The 17,174-nt window shown below is 56.7% G+C and overlaps 2 protein-coding genes and 1 pseudogene across 2 annotated transcripts in view; 2 read left to right on the forward strand and 1 right to left on the reverse strand.

The window, feature by feature from the left end:
• Positions 1-12,218, reverse strand: part of PTPN23 (protein tyrosine phosphatase, non-receptor type 23) — a 15,496-nt gene extending 3,278 nt beyond the window's left edge. The window contains exons 1-20 of the mRNA XM_021382112.1: positions 12,026-12,218; positions 9,146-9,220; positions 8,340-8,467; positions 7,646-7,722; positions 6,928-6,977; positions 6,308-6,439; positions 5,731-5,811; positions 5,114-5,245; positions 4,952-4,999; positions 4,587-4,643; positions 3,852-3,910; positions 3,533-3,612; positions 3,194-3,308; positions 2,857-2,922; positions 2,427-2,572; positions 1,864-2,187; positions 1,582-1,736; positions 1,264-1,415; positions 902-1,081; positions 7-709 (exon numbers count right to left, since the gene is read on the reverse strand). Coding sequence (XP_021237787.1) covers positions 7-709; positions 902-1,081; positions 1,264-1,415; positions 1,582-1,736; positions 1,864-2,187; positions 2,427-2,572; positions 2,857-2,922; positions 3,194-3,308; positions 3,533-3,612; positions 3,852-3,910; positions 4,587-4,643; positions 4,952-4,999; positions 5,114-5,245; positions 5,731-5,811; positions 6,308-6,439; positions 6,928-6,977; positions 7,646-7,722; positions 8,340-8,467; positions 9,146-9,220; positions 12,026-12,109 — 2,844 coding nt within the window. The 5' untranslated portion in view covers positions 12,110-12,218. The remainder of the gene's footprint in view (positions 1-6; positions 710-901; positions 1,082-1,263; positions 1,416-1,581; positions 1,737-1,863; positions 2,188-2,426; positions 2,573-2,856; positions 2,923-3,193; positions 3,309-3,532; positions 3,613-3,851; positions 3,911-4,586; positions 4,644-4,951; positions 5,000-5,113; positions 5,246-5,730; positions 5,812-6,307; positions 6,440-6,927; positions 6,978-7,645; positions 7,723-8,339; positions 8,468-9,145; positions 9,221-12,025) is intronic.
• Positions 1-17,174, forward strand: part of LOC110390697 (GTPase IMAP family member 8-like) — a 685,191-nt gene that overhangs the window by 633,165 nt on the left and 34,852 nt on the right. The gene's annotated exons all lie outside the window — the stretch shown is intronic.
• Positions 15,738-16,709, forward strand: LOC110390695 (annotated as a pseudogene).

Raw genomic sequence — 17,174 nt, forward strand, 5'->3', positions numbered from 1 at the left:
GCCCACGGGGGGTGGCCCCACGGCCGGGGGTCTGACGGGACCGGGCGGGGGCAGCCCCGGTTGGCCCAGGCCGTAGGAGGCAGCGGGAGCCGGAGCGGGGCCGTGCTGCGGGGATGAGCGCGGGGGGAGCAGGTGGGGCCCCGCGTAACCGGGCTGCACCAAGGGCGCCCCGGGCTGCCCCGGGCCACGCAGCAACGAGGCGGCCGGGAAGAGCTGGGGGGCGGAGGAGGGGGCCGAGCTGGGGGGTGGGCCGGTCACCTGGGGGGCAGAGGGCTGCAGGAGCTGCGCCGGGAGAACCGGAGCACCGGTGACGTGGGGAAAGGGGCCCGGGCTGGCAGCGGGTGCCGGGGGCAGGGCGTAGTGCCCGGGGAGGGCAGGGAAGCGCGGTGGGGCGAAGGGTTGGCCGGGCTGCAGCGGCGCGCTCGCCAGCCTGGGGGCAAAGAGCTCGGGGCCGGGGGGCCGCAGCCCAGCGGCCAGGGCAGGGTCGAGGGCGAGCGCGGCCAGCGTGGCTGGGGGCAGGCGGGCCAGGTGGCCGGCCAGCACGTCGGGGGGCAGGCTGCGCAGGTCCTCGGGCAGGTCGGCCAGCCCCAGGGAGCACAGCGGGGGGAGGTCGCCCGCCTCCGGGCCCTCGGCTTCCAGCTCCAGTGCTTTCTTCTGCAGGGCCGGTTTGGGGGCCGTGGGACGAGGGGGTGGGTGCTTCTTCATCTCCCTGGCGGGAGGGAGCGGGCATTAACGTGGGGCAGGCAGCCCTGAGAACCAACCCCCGTCTCCACCCAGGGGGTGGGGGCACCTGCCCCTTGGGGCCGTGGCACTGAAGCCGAAGCCTCCACGCTGCAACCCAAGGTGCTTCCCCACTCCCTGGCTGTCCCACTTCGTTCCCTCCAGCCCCAGCACCACCTACTTCTCCAAGATCTGCTGCCTGTTGGCTTCAGCAGCCTGGCAGGCCGCCCGCGCTTTCTCCAGCAGCTTGGCAGCTTTCCCCTCCAGGTCGGTGTAGAAGTCCTTCCCCTCCTGGGATTTCTTCATCAGGTCCTCGTAGGCTTCATAGGAGGCCACCAAGGTCTGGACGGTGGTGTTCCACCTGGGGATGTACACGTGTGAACGCACACAGAGAGCTGGGCTGTCCTCACGTTCCCCAGCTCCTGGGCAGCCCCAGTGCACAGCACCAACAGCCAGCAGAGCCCCCAGCCCCTGCATGGGGTGTGTGAGGGCTGTTTCCACACACCAAGACCCACATTGTCCCCATGCCCCCCCCCAACTCACTTGTGCTCCACCTCAGCCAGGGCCTTGCGCACAGCTGCGTATTTGACGTTGGCATCTGTCAGGGCCTTCAGGATGTTCTCCTGAGCGGCCAGGTTCTGCTCCAGGTACACCTTAATCTGGTCATACTTCTTCAGCTGCTCCTCAAAGAGTTTCTGCCCAGGGAGGGAAGGATCTGAGGGGGGGGCAGGCAGACGCTGCCTCCCAAGGGGCTCAGGGGGAGGTCGGGATGGGGGTGGGACGGAGCAGAGCTCTCACTGCAGCCCGTTCTGGGGCACGTGGCACAAGGAAGGGCTCCCAAACACGGCTGGGGGCACCCACCTTCATCTCGGAGCGGTCAGTGGTGACCAGCGAGGTGGTGATATCGTCCTTCTGGATCATCTCACGCAGCTGCTGCTCCAGGGACATCCGCTGATCCCTCATCTCCTGCACCTTGCCCAGGATTTTCTTCAGGTTCTGCAGCACCTGCTTGTCGTCTGGGGGACAGGGAGCGCTGAGCGGCTGCGCTGGAGCCCGTGCAGCAGCCCCAGCCCGAACCCGAAGCGAGGGGAGGGAGCCGCAGGGGGTGGGACGTGTGGGGTGGCTCAGCACCGTGGTTCTCACCTTCGCTCAGCGTGGGTGAGGGCAGCGCGGCCCGGACCTGCTCCAGGGGCCCGCTGAGCAGGCGGAGGTTGCCGATGTGCAGGTTCATGGCTTTGTGCAGCTCCGTGTTGGTGAAGCTGGCCTTCTCGTGCACCTCCATGTACTTGGAGCACTCCTTGCTGACCTCGGCCAGCCCCGCGGAGGACGGCGGCGGCGGGGAGCCCTGCGGCACCGAGCCTTTCCCCAGCAGCTCCTGCAGCTTCCGCTCCTGCGCCTCGTCCTCCTCAAGCAGGTCCCGGATCTCCTTCAGCGAGGCCTCCACGTCGGTGAACACCCCGGAGAGCACTGGAAAAGCCACACAGAGGCTTGGTTCCCACCCAGGAGGTGCCTGCATTGTGCTTCAGGCAGCACCAAACCTCTCTGCCGCAGGCGGGACGCCGTCACCCGCCACCAACAGCCAACGGGAAGGATGCTTTAGGGTTAAGGAATTTGTAGGGGCAAGGAAATTGTGATTGGAGATGCTCCAGCCCCAGCTTGGGGAAGGACAGACACCCCCAGCCCCCTGCTGGTCCCCGTGAGCTCACCCTGCATGGACTGGACGAGGTTCTTGACGGTGTCGGGGCGTACGCTGAGCGCGGCGCACTTCTCCATCAGGATGGGGGGGATGTGGCTGTACATGTCCAGGTTGTCCACTGTCTCAGGGTCCAGCTGCATGGAGTCCATGAACTGGCTACAGGCAGGAAGAAGCCCCTGAGTGACGGCACCCGACCACCCCGCAGCATCCTCATCCCACACCACAGCCCCTTCAGGGTGGGAACCAGTCACTACCCAGAGCTGGGCAAACTGGGACACGGCTGTGATCAGCACGAGAGCAAAGTGCTGAGAGCTCAGAGGTGTCTGTTCCCATCAGCACCGGGATCAGCCAGACACCCTGTGCCCAGCTCAGTGCCCTATGCCTGGGTCTGGAGCAGGGGGAAGAGGCCAGGGCCTCGCTCAGGTACGGCTCACACGTACTCCAGCACTTCGTTCTTGGCTTCAATCTTTGCCATCACGTCTCTCAGCAGTTTGGCCTTCTCTTCGCTACGACAGAGAGAAAAAAAAATCCTTTAGCGCTGTGACGGGACTCAGGGAACAGAATCACAGAGTCATAGGGGCTGGAAGGGAGCTCTGGAGATGGGCTGCAGCCCAACCCCCCCCAGAGCACGAAGACCTGGGGACAGTTGGGGGTCTCTGAGGGTTTGCTGCCCTCCAGGTCCTGTTAGCCTGCAGGCAGGCTGCGTGGGGGCACAGGCTGTTTGTGAGCTCAGTCCTGGAGATCTGCACGCAGCTCCGTGGTTGTCCTGGGACTCACCTGTAGAGTGAAGACGCCTCGTGGGCAGCCATGGGCACCAGCTTGGCAAAGATATCGGGGCCGGTGACAGCGGGGTCCGTGGGGTTGACGGGGAGGGCTTTCACCAGTGGGGCACCTGCAGTTCAAACACAAAGCACACGCTGGTCTCACACCTCCAAAAGGAGGACTCCTCCGTTCCAAAGACAGAGCCTCATTCCTAGCAGATCCCACAGAGGGGAGGGCATCTTGGCACAAAGCCCTGCTGCTCCAGAGGTTTCCCTCCACAGACCCACCATGCATCCCTGTGTATGCCCTCCCTCCCCTTAGCAGCTCACATGAGGGGGCACTGCCCATCTTTACCTTTCACAGACTGCAGGGTGTCCAAGGCAGGCACAGCTTCGTGGTAGATGAAGTCATTGTCTTTTTTGGCTGAATTGTACCTAGAAACAAGAAGTGATGAGAAGCACACACCAGCACCGGCTCCCCGAGCCTGCTCCCCGTGGGATGAGGCCCTGCCTCTCCTGGAATTGCTCTGGGAAGAGCTGAGAGCCTCAGGCAGCATGGGGGGACACAGGACACTGCCATGCTGAGGCTTCTCCCTGGCTGCTCTGGCCACGAGCTCTTTGTGGTCCACAGAGAAGCAGGACAGGTATGTCTGGGGCAGCCTGAGCACACTCACTTGCCACCGATCACATCCATGGTGAATCTCAGGGCTTCCTGGACAGTTTCTGGCTGTCCCTGCACAAGTGACAGTAAAAGCAAGTTAGCACAGGCAAGGTTAGGGTACTGCTGCCCAGTAAAAGCAAGTTAGAACAGGCAAGGTTAGGGTACTGCTGCCCCAGTGGCTGACTGCAGCAGTGTGAGCTGCAGGCACAGCCTGAGCGTGCCCTGGGAGTGGCAGCAGCACCACCAGCCATCTCCTCATCACTGTGGCCTGCTGAAAGGTAACAGAGCCTTGGGGAGGGCTGCTGGATGTCCCAGAGGGGAACAGTGATGCTCTGGGAAGCCATTAGGTCTTCCACTCCAGTCAATGGGCAAGGAAAGCTTTTACATTGGCGCCACCAACTCTCATCTTTGGTATCAAACTGGGCTGAGCCACCCACCAGCAGGACCCAGCCCAGCGACGTCTCACCTCACCCCCCTCACCACACCCAGGCACCCTGCGTGACTCAGTCCCCATTTCAAGGCACTGCACTCCAGACTCACACCAGCAAAGCAAAATTCCCCCTGTATCACTCCGTCCCTTTCCTCAGGAGTGGACAGCAGTGCCTGGTGCCAGCCAGCCCCAGAGGTTTCCCTGGGAGCTGCTCCTAGAGCAGGGATGTGGAAGAACCAGGCCCAAGGGTACTTCCAGAAAGCAGTGAAACAATGAGGGCTTCAACATCTGGTAACTGCTACCAGAGAAGGAACGCACCTTTGCCAGTTTGATAGCTTCATTGAGTTTATCCAGTGCACTCTGGAAGTAGATGACCTGCAGAGAGAAGAGCAATTACTCCCAAATCTGTTAAAAGCACCAGAGTTGGCCCAGAATTAAGTCCCTACCCCTTGCATGGAAGCACCACCAGCCAGCCCTGAGGGCTGCAGCTTTGTTCAGTGTAATAGGGTTTGCCAAGAACACCTGCATGGCACCAAAACAGCCCCATGGAGCACCAACACTCTTAAACGTGTCCCCAGGACTGCAGAAACCCCCATCATCAGCACAACAATCCCTCCCAGGAATCAAACCTGCCAATGCAGGACCTCAATCCAGGCAGTATGGGTTGACACAGCTATGCTTACCCTTTCCCCAAACTTCTGCTGCTCCTCGGCCTGTTTTCCCATGTGCAGCTGCAACAAAACATAACAGTAGTGTTAGGGTTCATTCAAATGAGGGAGATCTTTCTGACAAGCAAATCAAGGGCTGGTCTCACATTGCACTCTGGTGCCAGTCTTCCCACTTACATGGGCCACAGCAGCAAAATAGTAGATCTTCATTTGAACCAGCTTCTTCCAGTCCTTCTGGATCTTTCCCAGCAGTGAAGCTGTCTCTGAGTTCTCCAGTGCCCGGCAGGCCTCTTTGTAGTAATCCACCACCTGTGGGGAGCAGGATGGGCATTTGAAAACCCCACAGACAGACAGATCCCAGTTTGAACAGGGAGCAACAGTGGAAAGGATTCACTGACACTGGTCTGATATCACTCAGCCAGCAAAGCAAGAAGTTGGTGGGCATCTTATTGATGCATTTTGGGTCAGAGCCAGGGACAATGGCCATCACTGTGCTAAGCCTGTCCCAGAGAGTGGGTTAAAAATACTGTTTTCTTCATGGAAACGTGCTGTCTTTCTGCTACAAGGAGCTGTGTCTGCACTCCTAGCTCGCTGTGATGGCAGGAGCCCTGTGTGGCTGTCTGATTGCATTGATGCTGCACAGTGTCTGGACAAACCATCTCCCACCCCCCCCCTCCAAGTTCCCAGTCCCAAGCACGACTCTCATGCACAGTGAGAGCGGGGCTGTTTGCTAACAGCAGGTGCCCATGGAAGGGGCAAGCACTCAGCACAGAGCAGATCCTCCAGCGACTCACCTGAGCGCTGATCCGGGCCACGAGGAAACTCTTCCTGTTGTCTAGCATGGACTTCTCCAGCAGACACTCCTGTGCCTGGCCCTGCCAAAGCGAGAAGGAATCCTGGGTTTTCCTGGACAGCTTTCCTCAGGAAACCCTCCTGGACCCACCAGTAGCAGTCCCTTTCTTGAGAAGCCAGCACAGCACTGTTAACACAACCCCAAAAGATGCCCCCACAGCCAACGGGCACAGCAGTGTGGCACAGAGCTCTTTGCAGTTCCTCTGAAAGAGTGTCAGGCACTGGAAGAGGCTACCCAGGGAGGCGGTGGAGCCCCTGTCCCTGGAGGTGGAGATGTGGCACTTAGGGACATGTCGAGGATGGGTTGACAGTTGGGCTTGGTGATCCTAGAGGTCTTTTCCAGCCTTAATGATTCTATCTTTCACATCCCTGCTCCTAGGAGCAGTGCTCAGGGAAACCTCTGGGGCTGGCACCAGGCACCGCTGCCTCCCAGCCCTGCTGCCAGTGACACAGCAGCTGCCCCCAGGGCACGCAAGGAGCCATTCCCACTTTCCTGCTGCCCCAGAGCAGGATTCCTACCAGCATGAGGTTGATGTTGAGGCTGAGGATCTGGTGGCTCATGTCTACGCTGTAGGAGTGGGGGAAGTGGTCCCGCAGGTAGGTAAAGGCGCCGGCAGCACACTGGAAATGGGTGCATGAAACCTTCATGCCCTGAGCAGACAGGAGAACACATGTCATGCACGCACACAAGCCAAGACAGTGGATGCAAGGAGGCTGTGGCAAGACTGGAGAGGCAGCACCCTCCCTTCACACCAGTGGTTAGGGTGATAAAATCCACCTCAGCAGGGCTTAGATGTTTCCTGTGCTGTTCATGCCTCCCTTGAGACCCCCAAAAGCAGCATCCACAGCCTGCCATGAGCTCTCAGAGTCAGCTTCAATCTAGAAAGCTCTCAGTGACATGGTGGTTTTAATGCAGGCCGTGCATGCACAAAGTTGTGGCCAAATCCTGTGTGAGAGCTCTCCCTTCCCGACCCTATATGCTGAGAGGACAGCAGACATCCAGAGCTGGCATCTGACACTGATGCTTTTAACAACCCACATTAAAGGGAAATCCTTAGTGCTGTGGTCTTGGTGCTGTTAACCCATGGATGGGAGAAAGTCTTTTGGGGAGGATGCACGGAGCACGCTGGGACTGTTACCTCCTCAGACACTCTCTTGTCCATGGCACCCAGCATGGAGTGCAGCGCACCTGGGGAAAGAGAAGCACAGCTCAGCAGAGTGATGGCAGCTGACCAGCCCCCACTCAGCCCCACATGCAGTGCCAAAGCCAGAAGCTGGGTGTCTCTTGCCAGTGAAGCCCAGATCTGGGTAGGGTTTAGCTAAAGCCCTTTGCTCTGTGCGTTGTTGAACAGAAAGCAAGCTGCAATGCAAGGGGCAGCCGCAGTCCCAGGGATGGGAGTGACTTCAGCTGCACTGACAGTGTCTCTGGAATGAGTATGACCCTCCCTTCGGGTCCACCAAAAAATCCAAGGCTGGAGAGCAAGAGGGCAACAAGAGCTGCATTTGTTGTTTTTAAACACGAGGGATGCTGCATGACATGGACAAAGTCTGACCGGGCTGTCATTGTGCTAGAAAGAGCATTTGTGGTGCTGCAGCTCAGCCCCAAGTCAGCCTCCTTCCTGCAGCCGTGGAACCTGCGGTGCAGCTGTGACTCAGATGCAGGGCAGTGCACAACCAGGGTGCCCTCAGATAAAGAGGAAAGGGGACGAAGTTTCTGGCAAAACCCAAAGTCAGCTTCCTGTGCTTCTGCTGGGCTGCCCCAAGGAGGGAACACAGACTAAAGGCAGGGCAGAGAGGAGGGATATCCCTCATGCCCAGCCAAATGGAGGGCAGACCAGCAGGTCTCCCAGGACTCACCCAGGTTGTACAGGATGCAAGCCTGCTCATACTTGATGTCCTCATGAGTCACCGTCTTGCCTGAAAAGATCTCTGTCCTGCAAAGAAAGAAGGCTGCTCACCAGCTACAGGTGGAGCTACAGGCTCTGTCTTGCATCTCCTCAGAGCCAGCCACTGTCTCCTGTTGCCACATGGCTCAGCTCAGCCTTCCTGCCAGCTCCCCAGGGCAGGATGCCATTTCCCACAGGGCTCCCAGGACCCCCCCCCCCGTGCCAGACACAGCTGTATTTCAGCAGCAGGGGAAGCTGGCCTGAAAGGGCCATCACAAAGAGATCAGCGACTGCACTGCCCTCCTACAGCTTCTGGGAGGCAGATTCTCCCCACCAGCCTCCAGCCCCAGGGGCCTTGCTGGTACACCAAGCTGGAGGCATGTGGGGCACTGTGCCTAAAAGGTCTTCCACATAGATTAAGGGGAAAGATGCAGTGAAGGGTGGAACATATTGGATGTCTGTAAAGGACATGCAAAGTGATGAGGGAGCAGCTGTTCTGGTTTGGGGCAGCCCCCTTATTTCACAAAATGCAGCAGTCCCCTGCAGCTCAAAATCCTCCCACCCTTAATGCCCCAGCCCTGAATGTAAGGGAAAACTGTGCCCCACAAGGGCACGAAGAGGAGGCCCCTTTTCCCCTGCCCCCTGCAGCACACTGCTGCCCTCACCACGCGATGGGGACCGCGGCCTCCTGCTCGGCGCCCATGGGGATCCGGCTTTGCAGGTAGTGGAGCTGGCCGAAGTATTTCCTCAGCGTGCTGCAGCCCTCGAAGTCCCTAGGCACGTTCACGGCGCTCTGAGGGAGACAGAGAAAGAGGAAGAGGCTAGCCAGGGCTGTGTAGCACACCGGGTGGGATGGCAAAGGGCCCAGTGCCCTCCCAGCCTGCAGCAAGCCGTGCAGGTGGGAGCAGGTGCCTTTCTGCAGGGGATAGTTGGGCTCACACACTTGTTGGCACTCCCCAAGATAAGCACGCTGAGAAAAAGATATCTGTCTGCCCCAAAATCACATGTTATGGAACCAATTTATGGATCCAGAGCAATGAGGTCAAGGAGGAAGAACCCGTGCTCTCCCTGTCACAGGATGAAATAATGAAAAGGAGGGATTTGAGAGCAGCTGTAAAGGGGATGTCTTATACCCCTGATCGGATGCAGCGGGAGGTTCCTGCAGCCTGCAGGGCTGTTAGAGTTGTTCCCTTACTCCTGAAGGAAGAGACAGGGCTGCCCTGCCAACACTTGTACAAGCACAAAGCCCTCTGGCTGCCAGGCCAACAGCTCTGCCTCAGCCCTGTGTGCCTCTCACCATCTCCTTTTTGGAGGCTCTCAGTGGGGCTGTGGCTCTCATGGCACAGAGCCCTAACATTCAACCTCCTCACATGTCTCAGGGTGCCCAAATCATCTTGGGAGTGCAGGACACAGCCTGGCTGCTGAAAGCACTGCCACTGGGTGATGCTGAGGCCAGCAGCGCCGTGCTTACCTGCCGGAGCACCTCCAGCTTCCGCAGCTCCTCGTTGTAGTTCTCCGGGTTCTCCCCATAGTTCTTCAGGACAAACTGGAAGGGGGGAAAGAAAAGGTGAGAGCCTGGTCCCATCCGACAGCAATACCCAGGGCCACTGCCTGCCCCAGATCTGAAAGGGCCTGTGAGAATTCCCTGCGTTGGTTCCGATGGACACTTTCCCATGGAGCTTGCTCAGAGGACAGCCTGGGGGTGGTGGGAGGAACGTGCATATTCCTCCTGCCCCAGGGTTCTGCCAGGAGAGGGGAAGGCAGTACTGGGGAGGATCCACATTTTGTACTCATCTGTGCCTAACTCACATGCATTAAGGAAAAGCCTTTGCTGAGCACCCAAGGGTGAGGCAGCTTACAGCATCAGTCCAGTACCCAATAGGGCTACAGGAAAGATGGGGAGGGACTCTTTGTCAGGAGTGCAGAGGTGGGTCAACAGTAATGGCTCTGAACTAGAGGAGGGTAGATTTAGTACCACGTTAGGAAGAAATTCCTCATGCTGCGGGTGGTGAGGTGCTGGCACAGGCAGCCCAGAGCAGCTGTGGGTGCCCCATCCCTGCAGTGCCCAAGGCCAGGCTGGATGGGAGGTGTCCCTGCCCATGGCAGGGGTTGGGCCTGAGTGGCTGTAGGGTCCCTTCCAACCCAAACCACGCCGTGATTCTTTTGGGTTACACCACTTTTGGCAAGCCTGGCACTTCCAGACCGAAGATATCTCTTGTGGCTTTGTACACTGCAATCCTCTGAGCATTTATCTGCCCCAGGCACTGCCAGGTTAAGGCAGTTTGGGTACATCTCAAGCACTGCCAGCCCCCTTGCCACTGAAGTACATTTAAATCTCCCACCATGCAAAAAATAAATAAAATACAAACATAAATCCATTCACAAAACCCTCAGCTGGGTCAGAGCTGCACAATGCCCAGGGCTGCGGGGCATGACTCAGCTCAGTGGTGACAGGGCCACTCCCAGTGTCACCCTGTGTCCCCTCCCACCCCATTCCTCTGTATCCACGTCCCAAAAATCAGCAGGCAAGCAGGTGGTGGCACCGGAGAAACACCCCTCTCCATGCACGTAAATAAATGAATCTGTACATCAACAAGGTTGTAAACTGCAGTTTTCCTCCGTAGGTGGCACTGCAAAATGCCAGTTGGAGGTGGGGCTTCTAGTTTGTAACTGATAATTAAGTACTGAATCGCCTTCCACTTCATAAAAAAAAACTGAAGGACAGAGAGGCGGCATCCCTGCCAGGACAGCCCGCTCGTGCTGCAGGTGAGGGTGTACGCTCACCATAACATCACGCTTTTCAGTCAGAAATCTTAAAGAATGGGCAAGAGCTCTCCTTTATGGAAGCAAACATCAGAAGGGCCTAAAAACACGCTCACAAGAAGGTGGGGGTGGAGTGCCTGAGGCACAACTCAAACAAGTTTGAAGGGAGAGGGGCTCAGTTCCCCTAAAGCTGCAGTGACAGGCAGGGCACCACGCTGCGGTCTGCAGGAACTTTTCCTCCCTCCATGTTTTGCTTTGGACAGGGAACACATTGAACACGATGTCCTTCACAGGCACGACGGATGCCTGCTAATCTTTCACATTTTGGCTCCAAGGTTGGCAAATACCATTCTTTTCCATCAGGGCAAATACCATGTTGCTCCCTCGGTGGAAAACGTGCATCCCATGGGCGGGGGACGAATGGGAATGGTTTGGGTTGACCTGAGCACACGGCAGCAGCCCATCAGTTGGCTCTCAGCCCATCTGTTGGCTTTGATCCCTGCACGCTTCTGTCCTGGGATGGGACTCCAGTCCTGGCTGTCCCATCTTGTGTCTTGCAGCCCCTCAGCCAGAGGAATCACGGAGCCTCTCACCAACAACAGTGGCACACATGAGCGCAAACCCACTTCTCTTTTCAACTCCTGATGGGTGCTAGGCAGCTCCTTTTGAAGTTCACTGTAACTCTGCAATACTTGTAGCTTTCCTCAATACTTTTAGCAGCCACTGCTGCACATCAGGGTAACAGAGCTTTGCCAGCAGCGGGGCTGTCAGAAAAAGGAGAGTCAGCTCACTCTTCCTGAGCATCCTCCTCTCCCCAAAATCCTCAGCAACAGAGAGAGATGAGGAGCAATTCATGTACACACAGCACTGGGCATCTGACTCACACTTCTCGATGACACCAGTGCCCATCACGGTTATGAACCACGAGTGCAGTGTTGGCGGAGGTCAGGCCTGAGGAAGAATATGGTGCTGGGAGCTGGTCACGTGCTGTGGGGACAGAGCTGCCAACTCACCTCGCAGCTCTAGATGGCTCCTGCTGGGTACTGCAGGGCTTGGGGCAGCACCAAGGCTTCCTCACACCCCAAACTCAGACCTGAAGCACTGGCAACAGTTAGCCACTGCCCCAGTGATGAGAGCTCTGGGGAGTCCCAAAGAAGACACGAAGCCCTTGGGTGACATGGCTGGGACATGCCAGAGGCCTCACTTCCAGCCCAACGCCCACCCTATACTGAGCACAGTCAGGATAAGGTGAGGTGACCCGCAGAACCCCACAAACCCCTCTCAGCCCTACACCTACTGCAGCCCTAGGGACAGCTCCACGGCCTTCACTAGGCCCTGAGCCCACAGGGCCTCCCCACACCCCCCAACAAAGTCCCAGTGCTCCTCGCCCTCACAGGCCCCTATCCCCCTTCCAGGTCCCACGGAGGTCCCACGGAGGTCCCATAGGCCCCCCACAGGCCCCCCACACGTCCCCCACTGGCCCCTCCGCCCCCTCACAGGCCCCGCAGGCCCTACACGGTGCCCCCCGAGCGCTCCCGGAAGGGGCCTCGCCGCCTCCAGCAGGCCTCAAGCAGGCCCCGACCCCCACCTTCTTGACAGCGGCGTTGAAAGCGAACTCCCCGGCCTCCTTGAGGTCCAGCCAGATCATGGGCATGCGGGGCACGGCCTCCATCCCGGCCCAGCCGCCGCCGCCCCGCCGGAAGCGAGCGCGGGGGCTCACGGGAAGCAGAGTCCTCCAGCCTGGCCGGGCCGGGGCGGGGCCAGGTCCCTCTTCCGGTCCGATGAGAAGCCCCGCCCCCTTGTGCGTGCCTGGCGTAGTTTCCATGGCGACGCTCCGCTTCCCCCAGAGGGGCGGCGAGCGTTGTTGCCATGACGACGCCTCGCTCGCGGATTGGCGGAAGTGACGGTTCACGTGACGACGCTCCGCCTCTTGGCTATGCGGGTCGGTTCCTATGGCAACGCCCTGGGCCTGCTCAAGGTGGCGGCCCTGGCCTAGCTGCTAGGACCAGCAGCTCCTGCTCCGCACCTCGAGCCGTCTTGCTTCGGGATGGTTTCTGCCTCCCGCAGCTGAGCTGGGGCTGAGTGCCCTTTTTGGCTTCATTCTCCCTGACCAAGCTGTCTTGCCTGGAGTGTTCACAGTTGTTCCTATGCCACACGTGGTTCCGCACATATTTGTTTCAGTATAAGTCATGCCAGATTGTTGATCCGTATGGGTGCCTTCCAGTTCCTTTCTTCATAACATACCAACTACTCTTGTGTTGTCATAGTCAGGTAGCGTGCGTTCACACACAGCTTCCAGAAAGCTTCTTCATCTTTTGCATAAAGCAGAAGTACTGCAGTGATGATATTCATTGGCTAAAAGAAAAAAAATATATCTGTTAGTTGCTAGACCTATTTCCTCAATATCTAGCACAGTGACTGGGCAGATAAGTGCTTAATTAGGAAATTAGCTAAATATCCCCCTACAGACCCCAAACTTTTCTCAGTGCTCACAGAACGACTAAAGAAAGCCTCAAATAAACCACAAAAATTAGTCAGTTAAAAAAAAAATAAGATAAAATTAAAGAACCCTCCCAAGCTCTTTGGAGGACCCTCTGTTCCTGCTGCCAGCCCCAGTGGTGCCTCAGGAAGGGCAGAGCATAGGTCCACACTACTACATTGGTGTATAGAGCCAAGTACACGAAAACACCTCCACAGTGAGCAAGGTCTTGCTCTCCATCTCCTAATGCCTGGAACAGCCTTTGCAAGCAACAAGGCTGTTTGCTGCGGTACCATGATGTGTTTGGCTGCCTTTGCAGCAGCTATGGTCCGTCCCTCTATTGCTCTTCCCAAAGACGCCTGCTCTTCTCTTTGGAACTTTCTTCCAGATGTTTTTTGAGATAACAGGCCAGTATCAAGGTTATAATAAAGAACAGTGTGAAGATTACATTGGCCACAACACGTTAATAGTTTGGTGAGCAGCCTTTAAAGCTGCTGTACCAGCAATGCTCAGTGAGGAAACTGATGGAATCATAGAATCATAGAATTGCTAAGGTTGGAAAAGATCTTGAAGATCATCAAATCCAACTTCAACCTAACCATACTACCCTAACTCTAACAACCCACCGCTAAATCACTAAGTCATGTCCCTGAGCATAAATAATGTCCCTGAGCAAATGATGCTCAGTTTCCACTTCTGTCAACTGAATCAGACACTCGCTATCACACACACTATCCAATTCTCTTTCCTGTAAGCATATTTATATTTCAAATGTGTGTTTTTCTTGGGAAAATTGATCGATGGCCACCTAAACTACCTAAACTTGGCTGTGTAAACCCAACACATGAAAATGTTGAAAGGGACTGCAGCCAGTGGTGATTTCTGGGTTCACAGCCAGCTCCTGGCCTTCGACTAGACTTGGTGCCTATGATCACCAGCCTCTGGGTCCAGTCATTTGATGTCTGCCCATCCACACCATTCTTCAACAGCTTCTCTAGGAGAATCTTATGGGGGACAGTGTCAAAGGCCTTGCTGATGTCCAGGAAGACAACATCCATTGCTCGCACCTCATCCATCAGGCAGGTGATTTCATTATAGAAGCTTATTTCCCCTTGGTGAATCCATGCTGTCTATCCAATGATTTTTTCTCCATCCTGTGCCTGAAATAGTTTCCAGGATGAGCAGTGCCATTGCCTTCCCCTGAGTGAGGCAAAGCTCATTGGCCTGTAGCTCACTGGCCTGTAGCTCCCTGCGTCCTGCTGGCCTGTATTTTCTCAGGTCCTGCTTCTAGCCCGTTCTAAAGACAGGCATGTCACGTGTGTTCCTCCAGTCTTCAGGCACTTCTCCCAGTTGCCAGAACTGAGCAAAGATTATTGAGAGTGGCCTTGCAATGGCATTGGGCAGCTCCCTTGGCACTTGGGCTGCATCCTTGCAGGGTCCATGGATTTCTGTAAGCCTGGTTTGCTCAAGTATTCCCCGACCTGATCCTCCTCCACCAAAGGTACATTTGCCTTGCTCCAGCCTTCCTCCCTCATTGCTGGGACCTGGGATTCCTGAAGGCAGGCCTTGCTGCACAAGACCAAGGCAAAAGCCCCAGCCTCTACCCTTGCCTGTGTAACCAGCACCCCTGTCTCATTCAGCAGTGGAGGCACATTTTCCCTAGTCATCCTTTTGTCATCGGTGCACTTACAGAAGCCCTTCTTGTTGTCCTTTACATTCCTATCCAGATTCAATTCCATTAGGGGTTTAGCTTTCTTCCCTCCTTCCCTCCCAGTGTCTCTGTGTTCCTCCCAGGTTACCTGTCCTTGCTTCCACCATCCGTAGGCTTCCTTTTGTGTCTGGCCGGGAGCTCCTTGTTCATCCATGTAAGCCTCCATGTGTTTTTGCCTGACTTCATCATCCAAACTCTCCTCTGTGTCCTTTCCAAGGAGTGTCTCTGTGTCCCACACTCCACCATGGAAGATATCCCACCACGTCTCCCTGATACCCCAAAAGCCATAGCCATGCAACAGCATGGACATCTCTGCTTCATCCTCTTCATTTCCAATAAATCAATGTATAGGCGCTATACATAGAATCACAGAATGGTCTGAGTTGAAAAGAACCTCAAAGATCATCGAGTTTCAACCCCCCTACTGAGAGCAGAGTCACTAACCAGAGCCACGTCCAGCCTGGCCTTGAATGCCTCCAGGGATGGGGCATCCACAAACTCCTTGGGCAACCTGTTCCAGTGCGTCACCACCCTCTGTGTGAAAAACTTCCTCCTAACATCTAACCTAAATCTCTCCTGTCTCAGTTTAAAACCATTCCCCCTTGTCCTATCACTATCCACCCTCATAAACAATCATTCCCCCTCCTAAATTGTTCCCCTTCCTATACCCCATCTCCTGGTGGAGTGACATTCTCTGCCATTCTCAGGAGCCTCTCATTTTATAGGATCCTGCTTATTCCTCTTGTCCTCCCTTGGACTTGAACGGGCATGGTCCCGAGCTGCTGGAGTGCTGGGACACTGCTCTCAGACACAGGGTTTGGGTTTGGCTTGTCCAGCATGGAGCCAGGGGTCCCTTCCAACTCGGGACTTTCTGGGATCCCACCGTTCTCACAACACCCAGGAGGAGTGCAGGGATGCTCCATGCCCACACCCTGGGCAGGCCGTGCCCTGGCAGCGCTGCTGCCATCGTGGTGCCATCCCAGTACAGACTGTGAGCTGTGGGCCAAAGGTCCCTCAAAGGCTTTTCCTGTAAATGCGCTCAGCTCCGGGCAGTGCAGGATTGAAAGTGTGGGCTGTGGCTTGGAGTGCTGGGGCCGCTCCCCACTGCTCATGGCCGAGGACAATCCTGGCCTATTTGATACAAGAGAGGCCAAAAGAAAAAAAAAAAAAAGAATGCCTTTTGGTCCCTCACTTCAGGGGTCCATGCCATCATCCTGGTGATGCTCCTGGGCCGAATCACTAAGGAAGAGCGGGAAGTGGCTGAGTGGGTGACCAGGATTTTCCATACTAAAACAGAGAAGTACACAATCCTGATATTCACCTGAGCAGAACAGCTGGAGCATCCAGAAGACCTGAAGGGTTTCATAGAAGGTTGCCCACACCTCATGGAGCTGGCAAGAAAGTGTGGAAATCGGTACATCGCTTTCAGCAACATAACTACTATAGAGGCGAGGGATCAGCAGGTTGCAAAGCTCATCGACATGAGTGATGCCATGATAGCGGAGAATCGCAATGCTCTGTGCTACACGCGAGAAATGCTGGAGGAAGACACCCGGACCTTTTTGGACACGGTTTGTACCAGCCTGTAGGCAGCAAGGTGTCAGTCTGGGCGGAGGAGATGTCTCCTGCTGCCTTTGCAGGGCGATGCAGGGCATGGTGTGTATGGGCTGAGAACACAGCCCCCAGCAGCAGGAGCTCATGGAGTGTTTGGACACCATTCTCAGACACAGGGTTTGGATTTGAGTGGTCCTGTGTAGAGCCAGGGGTTGGATCCCTTCCAACTTGCAGTATTCTGTGATGCTCTGCAGAATGGGTGTGCAAACAGCTGGTGGGGACTGAGCAGTGCCCAGAGCCAGCACAGGAGGCAGTGAGCACAACTGGAAGCACAAGAACTCTGAGGGAAACACCTCCAATCCCTTTCCCATCTGTGTGGATGGGCGAGCACTGCACCGGCTGCCAGCACAGTGCTGTGGTCTCCATCCCTGGAGAGGTTCAACAGCCAAAGGGACACGGCCCTGGTCAGCGGGTGCTGGGGGACAGTGATGGGCGGGGATGGAGCGGGCAGTCTGCAAAACTGCCTGCAGCCCCAAGGGACCTGTGGTTTGGGGACGGTGGGATTTGGTCTGTCCTGCCTCCAGCCTCATGAACAGGGGCTGGAGGTCCCCAAGGAGGAGACCCCACAGCCTCTGGGTCCTTGTGCCAGGCCTGCAGCACTGCACGGCACAACATTGCTTCCTGTATCCGAGAGTGTACTGATAGGACAAAGGTGAATGGCTTTAATGTAAATAGGGCAGGGGTGGTGAGGCCATAAATCAAGTTTCCCGGAAGAGCTGTTGATGCCCCATCCCCAGCAGCGCCCAAGTCCAGGCTGGATGTGGCTTGGGGACAGTGGGCGGTGTCCCCGCAGTGGGACAGCTCAGATGTGGCCAATTGTGGAGCAGCGCTGATGTGTGGTCGCAGCTCTGCCCTCCTCCTGACGCTGCCTCTAAACGCGCTGCTGAGCTGCACAGCGGTTCCAGCCCCGGCGCTGCTCCGCAGGAGGAGAGC

Source organism: Numida meleagris, unplaced genomic scaffold, assembly GCF_002078875.1.
Source record: "Numida meleagris isolate 19003 breed g44 Domestic line unplaced genomic scaffold, NumMel1.0 unplaced_Scaffold180, whole genome shotgun sequence".
Lineage (NCBI taxonomy): Eukaryota > Metazoa > Chordata > Aves > Galliformes > Numididae > Numida > Numida meleagris.